At 38.6% G+C, this 15,075-nt stretch overlaps 1 protein-coding gene across 3 annotated transcripts in view; it reads left to right on the top strand.

Annotated features, from left to right (window-relative positions):
* The window catches only part of ACOT12 (acyl-CoA thioesterase 12), a 59,747-nt gene that overhangs the window by 17,252 nt on the left and 27,420 nt on the right, over positions 1–15,075 (top strand). For 2 of the 3 annotated variants that reach the window (XM_081231079.1, XM_081231081.1), the window contains 4 exons: positions 4,013–4,114; positions 8,818–8,953; positions 13,235–13,391; positions 14,947–15,066. In XM_081231079.1, the coding sequence (XP_081087205.1) occupies positions 4,013–4,114; positions 8,818–8,953; positions 13,235–13,391; positions 14,947–15,066 (515 nt within the window). The remainder of the gene's footprint in view (positions 1–4,012; positions 4,115–8,817; positions 8,954–13,234; positions 13,392–14,946; positions 15,067–15,075) is intronic. The other variant, XM_081231080.1, reaches the window with a different exon arrangement.

The following is a 15,075-nucleotide window of genomic DNA, read 5'->3' as shown; positions in this document are numbered from 1 at the left end:
GAAGAGATGGAGTGAGGGAAGGAGGGAGAGAAAAGAATAAAATAAAATAAGTTATTAAAAATAAAAAAGTAATTTAAAAAAGAGAGGAAGAAAGAAGAGAGTAACCAAACCAAAAAAGAAATCCACCAAGGATAACAAGCACTAAAAACTATAAAAACAAACAAACAAAACAGACAGTCAGAACCCTAGGACAAATGGCAAAAGCAAAGCTATACAGACAAATCACACAAAGAAGCATACACATACACACTCACAAAAAGAGAAAAAGGAAAATAATGTATATATAAATTAAAAAAGGAAGAGAGCAACCAAATCAGTAAAGAAATCTACCAATGATAATAAGCTCTAAATACTAAACTAAGATAAACATAAAACCAGAAACAAATTATTTGGAGAAAGCAAACTCCAAGTCTACAGCTGCTCCCAAAGTCCATCGCCTCAATTTTGGGATGATTCGTTGTCTATTCAGGTATTCCGCAGATGCAGGGTACATCAAGTTGATTGTGGAGATTTAATCTGCTGCTCCTGAGGCTGCTGGGAGAAATTTCCCTTTCTCTTCTTTGTTCGCACAGCTCCTGGGTTTCAGCTTTGGATTTGGCCCCGCCTCTGTTTGTAAGTTTCCTGAGGGCGTCTGTTCCCCACCCAGACAGGACAGGGTTAAAGGAGCGGCTGACTAGGGGGCTCCGGCTCACTCATGCTGGGGGTAGGGGGGTATGGAAGGTGGGGCAAACGTGCGGCGGCAGAGGCCAGTGTGATGTTGCAACAGCCTGAGGTGCGCCATGTTCTCTCCTGGGGAAGTTGTCCCTGGATTATGGGACCCTGGCAGTGGTGGGCTGCACAGGCTCCTGGGAGGGGAGGTGTGGAGAGTGACCTGTGCTTGCACACAGGCTTCTTGGTGGCTGAAGCAGCAGCCTTAGCATTTCATGCCCGTCTCTGGTGTCCACACTGATAGCCATGGCTCACACCCAACTCTGGAGCTCATTTAGGTGGTGCTCTGAATTCCCTCTCCTCACACACCCCGAAACAATGGTCTCTTGTTAGGCAGGTCCAGACTTTTTCTTCGACTCCCTCCTAGCTAGCTGTGGCACACTAGTCCCCTCCAGGCTGTGTTCATGCAGCCAACCCCAGTCCTCTCCCTGGGATGTGACCTCCAAAGCCCAAGCCTCAGCTCCCAGCCCCTGCCTGCCCCGGCGGGTGAGCAGACAAGCCTTTTGGCCTGGTGAGTGCTGGTCGGCACTGATCCTTTGTGTGGGAATCTCTCCACTTTGCCCTCTGCATCCCTGTTGCTCAGCTCTCCTCCGTGGCTCCAAAGCTTCCCCCCCACCCCCCACCCCCATCCCTGCCAGTGAAGGGGCTTTCTAGTGTGTGGAAAATTTTCCTCCTTCACAGTTCCCTCCCCAAAGTGCAGGTCGCGTCCCTATTCTTTTGTCTGTTTTTCCTTTTTTCTTTTGCCCTACCCAGGTACCTGGGGAGTTTCTTGACTTTTTGAAGTCTGAGGTCTTCTGCCAGCATTCAGTAGGTGTTCTGTAGGAGTTGTTCCACATGTAGATGTAATTTTGATGTATTTGTGGGGAGAAAAGTGATCTCCACATCTTATTCCTCTGCCATCTTGAAGGCGCCCCCCCCCACCAGATTTTCCCTTTTTATAAGGACATCAGTCATATTGGATTAGGGGTCCATCCTACTCCAGAGGGATCTCATCTCAACTAATCACACCCTATTTTCAAATAAGGTCACATTCTGAGGCACCAGATTTGGTGAGGGACACAAATCAACGCATAAAAGAACTATTTTGGCAAAAACCACACCTATGGTGATGGCTTTACCCTGATTTAGTCACTTTCCCCCAGTATGTTTATAAACAGAATAGAAAAAAACTTGAAGAAATCAGAAAGGTAATAAAAACTTGTGGATAAAATGAGCTGTGTCAGAGACAGTTTATGATGGTGCCTCTGGATCCTGTTTTCTCAGCTATGGGGCTCTTGAGCTTTGCCTCACAGTAGCCTCTGGGTCTGGCCTTTCTCCTGAGAGACAGCACTCTCCTTTATATTCAGCCCATACACAGATGAAAGTTCCCTTTCTTTTCTCCTTTCTTCCTATTCCCTGATAGCAGCTAGAATTTCCAGAGGACGTTTGACTAAAATCTAAGAATAGAACCCGATGAGTTTGAAAGCACAGATTTCTGATCTTAAGAAAAATAAATGCTAGCCCCATCTAGGGCTAATTTAGTCCCTCTACTAAGTTGTGGTCTTCTATGGCCTCTATGAATGTGTTGTGTATTCACTTAGGTCTGGCTGGAGGGAACACCAGATTCCTAGCACTGTATGAGCTCTTGGAACTGTTTACCTTACAATAACTGTTTCTTCCTCAGAAGCTGTTCTTTTCTGGCTTTGTCAGATTTCACCCTACACATGCTCAGACTGGTATCAACCCAAACACTCAACAGGAACAATATGCACATACCTGGAATTCTTTCCTTTTGTAGCTCCCTCCTTTCTGGGACAATCTCAGCTGCCTTGATCTCCTTGATTTCTGGTTCTTCAATTCAGCAAGTTTCCATTTCCCCTCCTTGGTCATAGTCTGGGAATTACATGCAGGCTGAGAACCCAGGAAATGCAACTACTCCCTTCATTTATCTCCCTTTCCTTGGAGATCACAGGTCTGTGTTGTCCGTTGTCCTATGTGTGAAAATAGTTGCCTCCTATACTTGGTCCTATTTTCCAGTTGTTTTCATAGGATGTAATTCCAATCTGACCCACTCTGTAATGACACAAAGTGAAATTCTCCCTGGCATATGTTTTTGAGACATTTGTCCATCGTGCATAACTAAATTAACTGTTCTAATAGAAGACAATGTTTGGAACTTGTTTTAACTCTCCAGAATTGTTGCTTTGTTTTTACTATTAGTTGTCTATTCTATTTTTTATTTGCCTATTTTTCTGAAAGTAGAAAGCTATGTGGGGTTGAGAGTTATTGGGGGTTGAAAGTGGATGGTTTAAATTTGGTTAATCACCATCTAGTTAACTTATGTTTACCATGCAAATACTAATTTGGTTTCATAAGTTAAGTGAATCACCGATTGATGATTATTTTTGTGCGTGATGTGCTTGGCAAAGATGTAGAAATAGATATTATCATTGATAACACAGTGCTGAACTAAGATGCCTGAGGTTGCCCACTATTTCAAGAAGGTAGTATTATTTCTCTGAGCTATGTTCCCAAGTTTACCTACACTTCTGTAGTGTGTGATCATGAGGACCAGAGCTTCAGAGTTCTTCACATGGGGAGATCCAGTCCACTGTGGTGTCACCATAAAATGTCTCAGCTACTTCTTGCTATTCCTGAAAAATAAAACTCCTGAAAGAGGAAACAAAGCTGCAAATAACATTCTGCCCATGTCAACTTGGTTATAAAACTCAGACTAAAGATTTTTTAAAAAGTTATGGTGCATCTCTCTGATGAGCTATAAGGAATTCATTAATATCTTGTTTTCAAAAGCACATTTAGTAATAGTGGGATTAGAAAATGCTTATCATATAAATGCCAAAAATTTTCATTATAATATAAAATTGTAAATACAGTATGATAATCTCTTGTGTTTGTGTGTATACACAGACACAACTATATACATATAGATACATTTCATACATATGTATATATATAAAACTGGAAGAAATTTTATATAAAGGTTAGTAACTATTAATCTGAGTGATGGAATTACTGATAATATTTACTCTTGATTGTCAGATTCCATCTTTATCATTTATCTATTTTTATACTTACCAAATTTTCCATGGTAAATATATATTTTTCTATAATCAGAAAAAAAATATTTTTCCAATTTTATAGAAAATCATTGAGAGGAGAGTATTGGTTAAAAGTAAATTGAAATGCTGGTATTATTCAAAAAACAAAACAATGGTGAAGTGCAAAAATGAATTTTTAATGATGCAGTCTCATATGTTGTCTAGATGGCTGAAAAGTTTTGAATTTATTTTTCTTTCCTTTTTAGATCAGCATCAAGGTCACAGTACAGGACATGTTCACTGGCAGTGAGAAACTTGTTAGTGTGGCTTTCTCTACGTTTGTAGCCAAACCAGTTGGAAAAGAAAAGGTAAATTTCTTTGTGAAGAGTATCTAGCATGTAATTCAGGGACATATCAACAGAAGTATAAGCATCAGAATTATTATGGAATAAGGGACATTTCTTTTTACCGTGAGATATACTTTCCCAAGATTTGGTACTCACCAATATTTATCATAATTCTCACCAATATTTATGTGGTAATATCAAAGTATTAACTGCCTTAGAGAAAATGAGAGATGTAGCCAGTTTGAGAAAGAGAAAAAAAACATTGTGTTTTTTTTTTTTCGGTACGCGGGCCTCTCACTGTTGTGGCCTCTCCCATTGTGGAGCACAAGCTCCGGACGCGCAGGCTCAGCGGCCACGGCTCACAGGCTCAGCCGCTCCGCAGCATGTGGGATCTTCCCAGACTGGGGCACGAACCCGTGTCCCCTGCATCGGTAGGCGGACTCTCAACCGCTGCGCCACCAGGGAAGCCCAACATTGTGTTTTAAATGATCTGAAGGTCATGTCTGTTTCCCCACAATATTTCTTGCTGGTTTAGTTCTTTTCTTTTGTGCTTATATAACTCAAAATTGAGATAAAATATTTTTTTAAAGCAAGAGCTTTTTAGCTAGCAGTTGTGTCTTATGGTCCAATTACTTTTTCATACCTAAAGGAATAACATCAAAGTTGCTGAGTTATTGAAGTTTAAACATAAGCTGCACGACATATAGGGTAAAAACACCCTTAAAAGAAATATGTTGGCCTGATGTGGCTGCCCAGTGGGCTTGCCTGGCTTTGGCCCAGAGCAGCATGTCCCCTTGTCTGCTGCGGACTTACTCATAATTTCTTGGCTTTTCTTTTTAGGGTCAGAGTGCCTAGGGGAGGATCCGCATTTAGTCTAAGCATTATTTTTTAAACATTTTATTTGTTTAGTTAGTTTATACAGCAAGTTCTTATTAGTTGTCTATGTTATACATACTAGTGTATATATGTCAATCCCAATCTCCCAGTTCATCCCACTGCCACCCCCCCACCCACTCTTTCCACCCTTGGTGTCCATAAGTTTGTTCTCTACGTCTGTGTCTCTATTTCTGCCTTGCAAACTGTTTCATCTGTACAATTTTTCTAGATTCCACATATATGTGTTAATATATGATATTTGTTTTTCTCATTCTGACTTACTTCACTCCGTATGACAGTCTCTAGGTCCATCCACGTCTCTACAAATGACCCAATTTCATTCCTTTTTATGGCTGAGTAATATTCCATTGTATATATGTACCACACCTTCTTTACCCATTCGTCTGTTGATGGGCATTTAGGTTGCTTCCATGACCTGGCTATTGTAAATAGTGCTGTAATGAACATCGGGGTGCATGTGTCTTTTTGAATTATGGTTTTCTCTGAGTATATGCCCAGTAGTGGGACTGCTGGATCATATGGTAATTCTATTTTTAGTTTTTTAAGTTCCATACTGTTCTCCATAGTGGCTGTAACAGTTTACATTCCCACCAATAGTGCAAGAGGGTTCCCTTTCCTCCACACCCTCTCCAGCATTTGTTGTTTGTAGATTTTCTGATCATGCCCATTCTAACTGGTGTGAGGTGATAACTCATTGTAGTTTTGACTTGCAATTCCTCTAAGAATTAGTAATGTTGAGCAGCTTTACATGTGCTTCCTGGCCATCTGTATGTCTTCTTTGGAGAAAAGTCTATTTAGGTGTTCTGCCCATTTTTGGATTGGGCTGTTTGTTTTTTTAATATTGAGCTGCATGAGCTATTTATATATTTTGGAGATTTATCCTTTGTCTGTTGATACGTTTGCAAATATTTTCTCCCATTGTGAGCATTGTCTTTTTGTCTTGTTTGTAGTTTCCTTTGCTGTGCAAAAGCGTTTAAGTTTCATTAGGTCCCATTTGTTTATTTTTGTTTTTATTTCCATTACTCTAGGAGGTGAGTCAAAAAAGATGTTGCTGTAATTTATGGCAAAGAATGTTCTTCCTACGTTTTCCTCTAAGAATTTTATAGTGTCCCATCTTACATTTAGGTCTCTAATCCATTTTGAGCTTAATTTTGTGTATGGTGTTAGGGAGTGTTCTAGTTTCATTCTTTTACATGTAGCAGTTCAGTTTTCCAATCACCACTTATTGTTTTTTCACCACTGTATATCCTTGCTGCCTTTGTCATAGATTAGTTGACAACAGGTGCATGGGTTTATCTCTTGGATTTCTATCCTGTTCCACTGAACTATATTTCTGTTTTTGTTCCAGTACTATATTGTCTTGATTACTGTAGCTTTGTAGTATAGTCTGAAGTCAGGGAGTCTGATTCATCCAGCTCTGTGTTTTTCCTTCAAGATTGCTTTGGCTATTTGGGATCTTTTGTGTCTCCATACAAATTTTAAGATTTTTTGTTCTAGTTCTGTAAAAAATTCCATTGGTAATTTGATACGGATTGCACTGAATCTCTGGATTGCTTTGGGTAGTATAGTCGTTTTCACAATATTGTTTCTTCCAATCCAAGAACATGGTATATCTCTCCATCTGTTTGTGAAACCTTTGATTTCTTTCATCAGTATCTTCCAGTTTTCTGAGTACAGGTCTTTTACCTCCTTGGGTAGGTTTATTCCTAAGTATTTTATTCTTTTTGTTGCAATGGTGAATAGGATTGTTTCCTTAATTTCTCTTTCTGAACTTTCATTGTTAGTGTATAGGAATGCAAGAGATTTCTGCGCATTAATTTTGTATCCTGAAACTTTACCAAATTCATTGATTAGCTCTAGCTGTTTTCTGGTGGCATTTTTAGGATTATCTATGTATAGTATCATGTCATCTGCAAACAGTAACAGTTTTACTTCTTCTTTTCCAATATGTATTCCTTTCCTTTGTTTTTCCTCTCTGATTGCCATGGCTATGACTTCCAAAACTGTGTTGAATAATAGTGGTGAGAGTGTACATACTTGTCTTGTTCCTGGTTTTAGATGAAATGCTTTCAGTTTTTCACCATTAAGAGTGATGTTTTGTGGGTTTGTCATATATGGGCTTTATTATGTTGAGGTAGGTTCCCTCTATGCCCACTTTGTGGAGAGCTTATAATAAAATGGGTGTTGAATTTTGTCAAAAGCTTTTTCTGCATCTGTTGAGATTATCATATGGTTTTTATCCTTCAATTTGTTAATATGGTGTATCACATTGAATGGTTTGTGTATATTGGAGAATCCTTACATTCCTAGGATAAACCCCACTTAATCATGGTGTATGATCTGTTTAATGTGTTGTTGGATTCTGTTTGCTAGCATTTTGTTGAGGATTTCTGCATCTATATTCATCAGTGATATTGGTCTGTAATTTTTTTTGGTAGTATCTTTGTCTGGTTTTGGTATCAGGGTGATGGTGGCCTCATTGAATAAGTTTGGGAGTGTTCCTTCCTCTGCAATTTTTTGGAAGAGTTTGAGAAGGATGGGTGTTAGCTCTTCTCTAAATGTTTGATAGAATTCACCTGTGAAGCCATCTGGTCCTGGACTTTTGTTTGTTGGAAGATTTTTTTTAATAAATTAATTTATTTTTGGCTGTGTTGGGTCTTTGTTGCTGCTTGCAGGCTTTCTCTAGTTGCGGTGAGCGGGGGCTACTCTTCGTTGTGGTGTGCGGGCTTCTCATTGCAGTGGCTTCTCTTGTTGCACAGCACAAGCTCCAGGCATGTGGGTTTCAGTAGTTGTGGTGCACAGGCTTAGTTGCTCTGCGGCATGTGGGATCTTCCTGTACCAGGGCTCGAACCCGTGTCCCCTGCATTGGCAGGCGGATTCTTAACCACTGCGCCACCAGCGAAGCCCAGTTGGAAGATTTTTAATCACAGTTTCAATTTCATTACTTGTGATCAGTCTGTTCATATTTTCTATTTCTTCCTGGTTCAGTCTTGGCAGGTTATATGTTTCTAAGAATTTGTCCATTTCTTCCAGGTTATCCATTTCATTGGCAGAGAGTTGCTGGTAGTAGTCTCTTAGGATGCTTTGTATTTCTGCAGTGTCTGTTGTAACTTCTCCTTTTTCATTTCTAATTTTATTGATTTGAATCCTCTCCCTCTTTTTCTTGATGAGTATGGGTAAAGGTTTATCAATTTTGTTTATCTTCTCAAAGAACTAGCTTTTCGTTTTATTGGTCTTTGCTACTGTTTTCTTTGTTTCTATTTCATTCTGTTGCATCACAGTTCCAGGTTTCTGGAGGTCAGTTAGAGCTTTATTCTGACTTATTGATTTTTTCTTTTTGCTTATTAGACAATGTTTTCACCATGTGTTGAAATTTCCAAATTGGGAATATCTCTTGGTACATGATAGCTTTCTCTAGAACATCTTTATTCTCTCCCTTTGATAGATTTATTTTGCAAAAGGTAGAAAGCATTTCTTGATAAGAATTTAGTGGAGTCAAAGTCCCTCTCCTCACTCATTAATCTGAAGAATTTTTAATTTTGTAGTTCTGTTGAAAATTTTTTAAATCAGGGAAAATTAATATTTGGAAAACTTTTTAAGACACATATTATATGAACAAATAATTAAGTCTATGTTGATTTTTTTAGTTTAAAAAATATTTTAAGAAAAAAATTAAGTCAAAATAAAATGTGTATATAAACACCCATAAATGCTCTATTTACTTTGAGTTAGAAAACAATGTAGCATATCATTTGTTTTTGCAAAATTCATGATGTGCTTTTATAGTTTAACAGGGCAACGAAAGATAACTGTTTTTCTTTCTCTAGATTCATTTAAAACCAGTCACACTTGTAACTGAACAAGATCATGTGGAACACAATCTGGCTTCTGAGAGAAGGAAAGTTCGATTACAACATGAAGATACTTTTAAAAACTTGATGAAGGAAAGTGGCAAGTTTGATGGTCAGTAAATCTACTTACAGGAACTTTAATTATATGACTGTGGCCTAGCATGTGATCTATCCTGGAGAATGTTCCATGTGCACTTGAGAAGAATGTGTATTCTGCTGCTGTGTTGATCCTTTCCAGTAATGAGAAAGAAAACCAGAGATAAAATAACCTCAATTCAGGTCAGAGTTCCTGACCAGAAAATGTGGGATAAATGTAAAATTGTCCAAGCAGAATGACACAATACTTAATGAACATCCAAAGTACAAGAAATGAAATTGACCTCCAGATGAGTGTACCCCTATTTGGAAGCCTGTAGAAAGGGTGACATTTGTTTATTGTACTTAACATAGGTACACAGCCAGAGCTATGAGCCTAGACTGGTCTCTAAACCTGGAAGAGCCCTATTTCCCCATTGATTGGCAATTACCTCCAAATAGGCACACTTCTGCACCAAGGTCCCCTATACTCAATATATTTCTGTGTAGATGTCATAGCTGATGCTTATACATATATGACCTGCCCTAGTACCCTCCTCTATGTGTCCCAGTGTAGGCCATGTATGTCTTCATAAGAATCAAGTAGCTTTTTCTTTAATTATCCCTCAGAAAAGGAGTTGCCTTATATTTGAGTCTTTACAATACAGTATAAGGTCCTCTTTTAATTTTTTATTTTATCCTGGTAACACAATATTCAAACAAGTATGCACCTTTCTTTTTTTCATTTAACAATATAGTTTACAGATAATTTATATTAATTTATTTTGAAACAAGAAAGTACCATTTGTGTAAGAGAAATTAACCTTAAAAAATCTCAATCAATACTAGTTTTGGATGTTTATAGAAAATTATCTAACAAAATCAGTACTTAAAAAGAAGTTGGAAGGGATTTAAGACTTCATATGCTTTTTAAGGATCACTTTAGGAAGCAATCCAATTCTGATTACAGCACTATGGTGGACTTGGAGTCTGAAAAAATATAAAATTTCTGGATGAAATATTTACAAACATCTTTGCAAACACATCTCAGCAGGCAAAAAAATAAGAGAAAGCCCTGAAGTCCACAAATGATTAGAAACACAAATTCAGCAGTGTAAGGAGATACAAGAGTTGGCATTTACTGAGGAGGAACCTGTATGTGCCAGACCTTGAGCTGTGTTTTAATGGGCCTGCCAGGGCTCAGGAGACACAGCCAGGTGGAAGGTTGGATCAAGGAACCATACCTGGAGCTGCAACACCCCCAAAATGATACCCTCAGTGGGTCAATTGGAAAAATCCCACCCCTCAGAGAGCTCTGGTAGGGATGCTTTCCACTTAGCCCTAGGTGGAATGGAAAAATAACTGTTTCTCTTTGAGGATTCAATCACAAATACATTCTCAAGCAGATTTGGTGTCAGAATTCACATAATTTATTTGGCCCAAAACAGACCAAGTGATACTTAGTGTAAAGTGGTACTGTGCTACGTACCCACGGGTGATCTGCAGCCACAAATGCAAATCCTCTGTGAAGAAATGACTTTAAGCCCAGCCCTTAAGAACTGTCACAGATAAAGATCCAAGGAATGTGAGCTCCTAGTCAAAAATCATAAAAGACAAAAATAAGTCACCTAAATCCAGAAAAGCACCAGACCATAGAATGAGGTCCACAAAGACTACAGATATTGAATTTACCATATAAGGAATTTGCAGTAAGAACATTAATATATTTTAAGAAAAGAATATCAAAAGTGTTATATAGGAACAAGAAAATGACCTAGCCTACTTGACAAAGAAGCAAAAGGAATTTCTATAAAAAAGAATATATAATAATTAAAATTTGAAACTCAATGAATGGGACTTCACTGGTGGCGCAGTGCTTAAGAATCTGCCTGCCAGTACAGGGGACGTGGGTTCGATCCCTGGTCTGGGAAGTTGCAACATGCCATGGAGCAACTGAGCCTGTGTGCCACAACTACTAAGCCTGCGTTCTAGAGCCTGTGAGCCACAACTATTGAGTCCACACGCCACAACTACTGAAGCACATGTGCCTAGAGCCCACGTTCCTCAACAAGAGAAGCCACCACAATGAGAAGCCCATGAACCACAACGAAGAGTAGCCCCGGCTCGCCACAACTAGAGAAAGCCTGCGTGCAGCAATGAAGACCCAATGCAGACAAAAAAAATAAATACAAATTAAAAAAAAACCTCAATGAATGAATTAAACAGCATCTAAGACAGTAAACTGGAAAAGTAAATCTGAAGAAGTTACCTAGAATACAGATGGATAAACAAAGAAATAGGAAATATATAAGAGAGAGTAGGAGAGGTAGAGAATGGAGTAAGAAGTCTAACAAGCATCTAATCAAAGTTCCAGGAAGAGAGGAGAAAAAGAAAGGGAGAGAAGTAACATTTGAAGCAAACAACATTGACATTTCATTAAAGGGTAACATGAAAGTTTCATATACATATGAAAAGATGTTGGACCTCATTATTAATCAGGGAAATGCAAATTATAACCTCCATGAGACACTATTTCACATCCATGAAACTGGAAAAATTCAAGAGTCCACAATATTATTTAAGTGAAAATGGGGAGCAGTAGGAACTGTAATAAACAACAGACAGAAGTATAAATCAGTACAATCATTCTGTTACCTAAAAATATTCTGTTGTTAGTAAGAACTGTGAACGTGGAATAAATCAGCAAAGTTAAGTTTATTCATCCATTTATTCATTCAATAAATATTGACTGAGCACCCACATTCTGGAATTTTATTAGAATTTTAAAAAATCAGTCCTTGCTCAAAGGAGCTTAGGATATAGGGGGTCAGATAATCAAAGATCACACAAATAAACATAAAATTATAGCCATGAAAGAAAGGTACAAGTGGGAGCTCATAATAGTGGGGTTGCTGTGGTCAGAGAAGGCTTTCCTAAGGAAGTAGTGACTGAGATTGGCCAAGAGAGAACAGGAGGTAAGTGGAAGAAAGTGTGGGTGGCCGGTGGAACTGCCACTGACAGAGGGAGCACCATGAACAAATGCCCTGATGTTGAGGGCAACATTTAGTTACAGGAACTGAAAAAGGGCTATTGTGGCTGGAACAAAGGGAGAGAGAGTTTGAGAGGGGAAGGGGTGCTAGGAGCAAATCAGACTAGCTGGGGCTGGAGAGGTAAGCATAGGCCAGACAGGAAAGGAAGGGCGTGGGGCCATAGGAATGATTTAGGTTCTTCTAATAGGCCAAGGGAAAGTCACTGCATGTTTTTAAGCAGGGGACTGAAATGATCAGTGGAATGAAGGGGAAAAAACATAAAAGAAAAATACTATCAATTAATGAAAAATATAATAATTAGATCAGGAAATGGAGTTAAATCTCTGTAACAACTCTTCTCTGCGCATTTATATGTGACTGTGATAAGAAAGGCTCCATTCCCACTTACCAAAAACAGCCGGGCATGTCTGTGCTCTCACACTGAAAGCTCAGCTGTGCCTCTGACGGTACAACCAGGACGGTGCCCTACTCTGTAATTCTTTCTCCCACCTCCTCAACAATAGTACGTGAGATTTAAGCCTAGCTGGTGATTCCCTTGATGATGCAGGCAATACAACTGAATACATTTTACTGCTTTTGCCACCAAAGTAATTGATTTCTCCATTGTTGAGAGTCAAAACCAATTTGTCAGCAAATGAAGCAGATATGATTCAAAGAAAGCAGAAAGACACTAAGAAGTACAATGTATTGTGTCTTTTCTGTTTGTGACTGCATTCATTACAAAACAGTAACTACAGGAGGCCATATTCCCATTCTGAAGTTTATCATACAGCAAACTATTCCAGATTTTTAGTGTCTGTGGCCCTTTAAAGCTCAAATCCCTTTCTTTTTAATAACTTTACTAACACACCATAAATGGCCCATACTTAAAGTGTACAACTTGATAGGTCTTGAGACATGTATACCCCCATGAAACCATCACCACAATCAAGATAATAATATATCCATCAATCCCCAAATTTCTTTCTGCCCTGACCTGCTCTGATCTGCCCCTCTTCTACCTGAAGCAACTCAAACTTAAACTTAAACATTCTTTTAATCAGAATTCTGGTTGACTTGTAAAACAGGTTGGAATACAATCTCTAAAATGCCCTTTCTGATCTGTGGTCTTATCCAATTCACTGTAAATAAAGCCTATTCATTTCTTCAGGAGTTTTAAGCCTTTGGTAATAATTTAATTTTTCTAAAAATCCCATGAGTTGAAGGAAAGGCTGTAGCCTCAGGTTCTGCATTTAACTCCACCATCTTTGTTCACATCCACCTTTCAGATCCCACTTGTGATGAAGAAGAAGGAACGGTTTCCACGAAGGTCACCTCTGTGCAGAGCATTGAACTTGTCCTCCCACCCCATGCAAACCATCATGGCAATACATTTGGCGGCCAGATCATGGCTTGGATGGAGACGGTGGCTACTATTTCTGCAAGGTTCTTGGTTTGGACCTTTGGCTTGTGATCTTGAGACCAGTGGGGAGAGGATAGAAGGGTCTGAGGCTCAGCTATTGGGCAGTCAAGGAAACAAGTAGAGAACAATGTTGCCTTTTATCAAAATGAGAAAATGATAAGTCATTTTCCTGTTTACCTTAGAATTATTCTGTCCTTTTTTGAAGGTGAATGTTTAAATTCTTGGTTCAAAAATAAAAATGAAATGACAGTTCTTATACTTGATTCTGAATTATGACTGTTGATCTTATGACACTGCAACTCCTTGTCACATTACTTATGACAAAGTAGATGCAGGACAGAAATAGAAGATAGCCTTTACACTTAAAAACGGTCAAGATACAAACTTTTATAAAGGCGGTTTACAATTAGGTCTGATCTCTGAAGGTGCTGGTTAGAATCATCATGGCCAAAGGATTAACTGAAAAATAAGATGAGAAAGAGGAAAGAACTTAGAAAAGTACTTTTAAATGTTCCTCAGTTTCAAAAAGGTTTCCTTTATTCTTAATGAAGCCATGTAGGTAATTGAGCAGCTTTAAAGAACACTGTGTTCTCTGAAAATGGATTTGAACAGAATCTGCCCTTCCGAAAATTTTTGTAACCACTGAAAATTGTTAAGGTTTTATTTTCCCCAAATTAAAGGAATTTAATTATTAATATGTCTACAGTTATGACTATAATTAGAAACCTGTGGTTATCCTTCCTATAAATTGTGCACAAATGTAAGAGCTTGTTTTTAAAATGCTATTGTCACTCTTAATGACAATAAAGCATTTGAACCTGTTCTATTGTAAAGGCTTACAATATAATTAACTATGGCAGAGTCTGTTCACTTATTGTTGGCACAATTCTTTAGAGTAATTGGATGACTACAGTGGGAATCTAAAATGTAGAAAATTATGGAAGTAACTTTCTGAGATTAAATTTTCTTTATAGATTTTCAAAACTCCCCACACCACAAAATCATAAAATGTATTCTTTGTAGCCTCTCAGGCTTTGTGCAACAATCCAGGTAATTTTTCTTTGGGGAAAAAAAATTAGTCTTTGACATGCGGGTAAACTCAAGTAACAGTGAAGCCAAGGAATGCATGTGAATGGCACCAGCTGACAGTTCTCTTCACTGTGCCCCACTCCAACCTGGGAGTCACAGCTTTCTGTGATTGTAGTCATGAACTGTCAGGAGGGAAAAAAATCCCTCAAATTAGAACAAACGACAGTGGTTTGTTTTTTGGAGATACTTCCATAGGGCACAAAACAAGAGCAGGACTGTCACCACAAGAGCAGGAGCACCAGCATCTTGGTAAAGACCCCACGGCCTGGGGACGTGTGGCATTTCCTAAAATATTTGCAGGTAATGTACAGGACCACTCTCAACACACACAATCCAGTTGTTCATTTCCCTCTTGAGCTAAAAGAGATATTCATTTAGAAAGCACCCTGAACACTGGTCTATTGCATCCATTAAGCAAAGCAACAGTTCCTGAAAATATTTTGGAGAATGATCACTTTCTTCTCTCTCTCCTTCCCTTTGTTTCATCAGCCGCCTGTGTCGAGCGCATCCCCTTCTGAAGTCCGTGGACATGTTTAAGTTCCGGGGACCATCTACAGTTGGAGATCGTCTTGTCTTCAATGCCATTGTCAACAATACATTTCAGACCTGGTAAAGCAT

Source organism: Mesoplodon bidens, assembly GCF_964165515.1.
Source record: "Mesoplodon bidens genome assembly, chromosome: 4".
Classification (NCBI taxonomy): domain Eukaryota; kingdom Metazoa; phylum Chordata; class Mammalia; order Artiodactyla; family Ziphiidae; genus Mesoplodon; species Mesoplodon bidens.
This window is presented reverse-complemented; position numbering and strand designations above follow the sequence as displayed.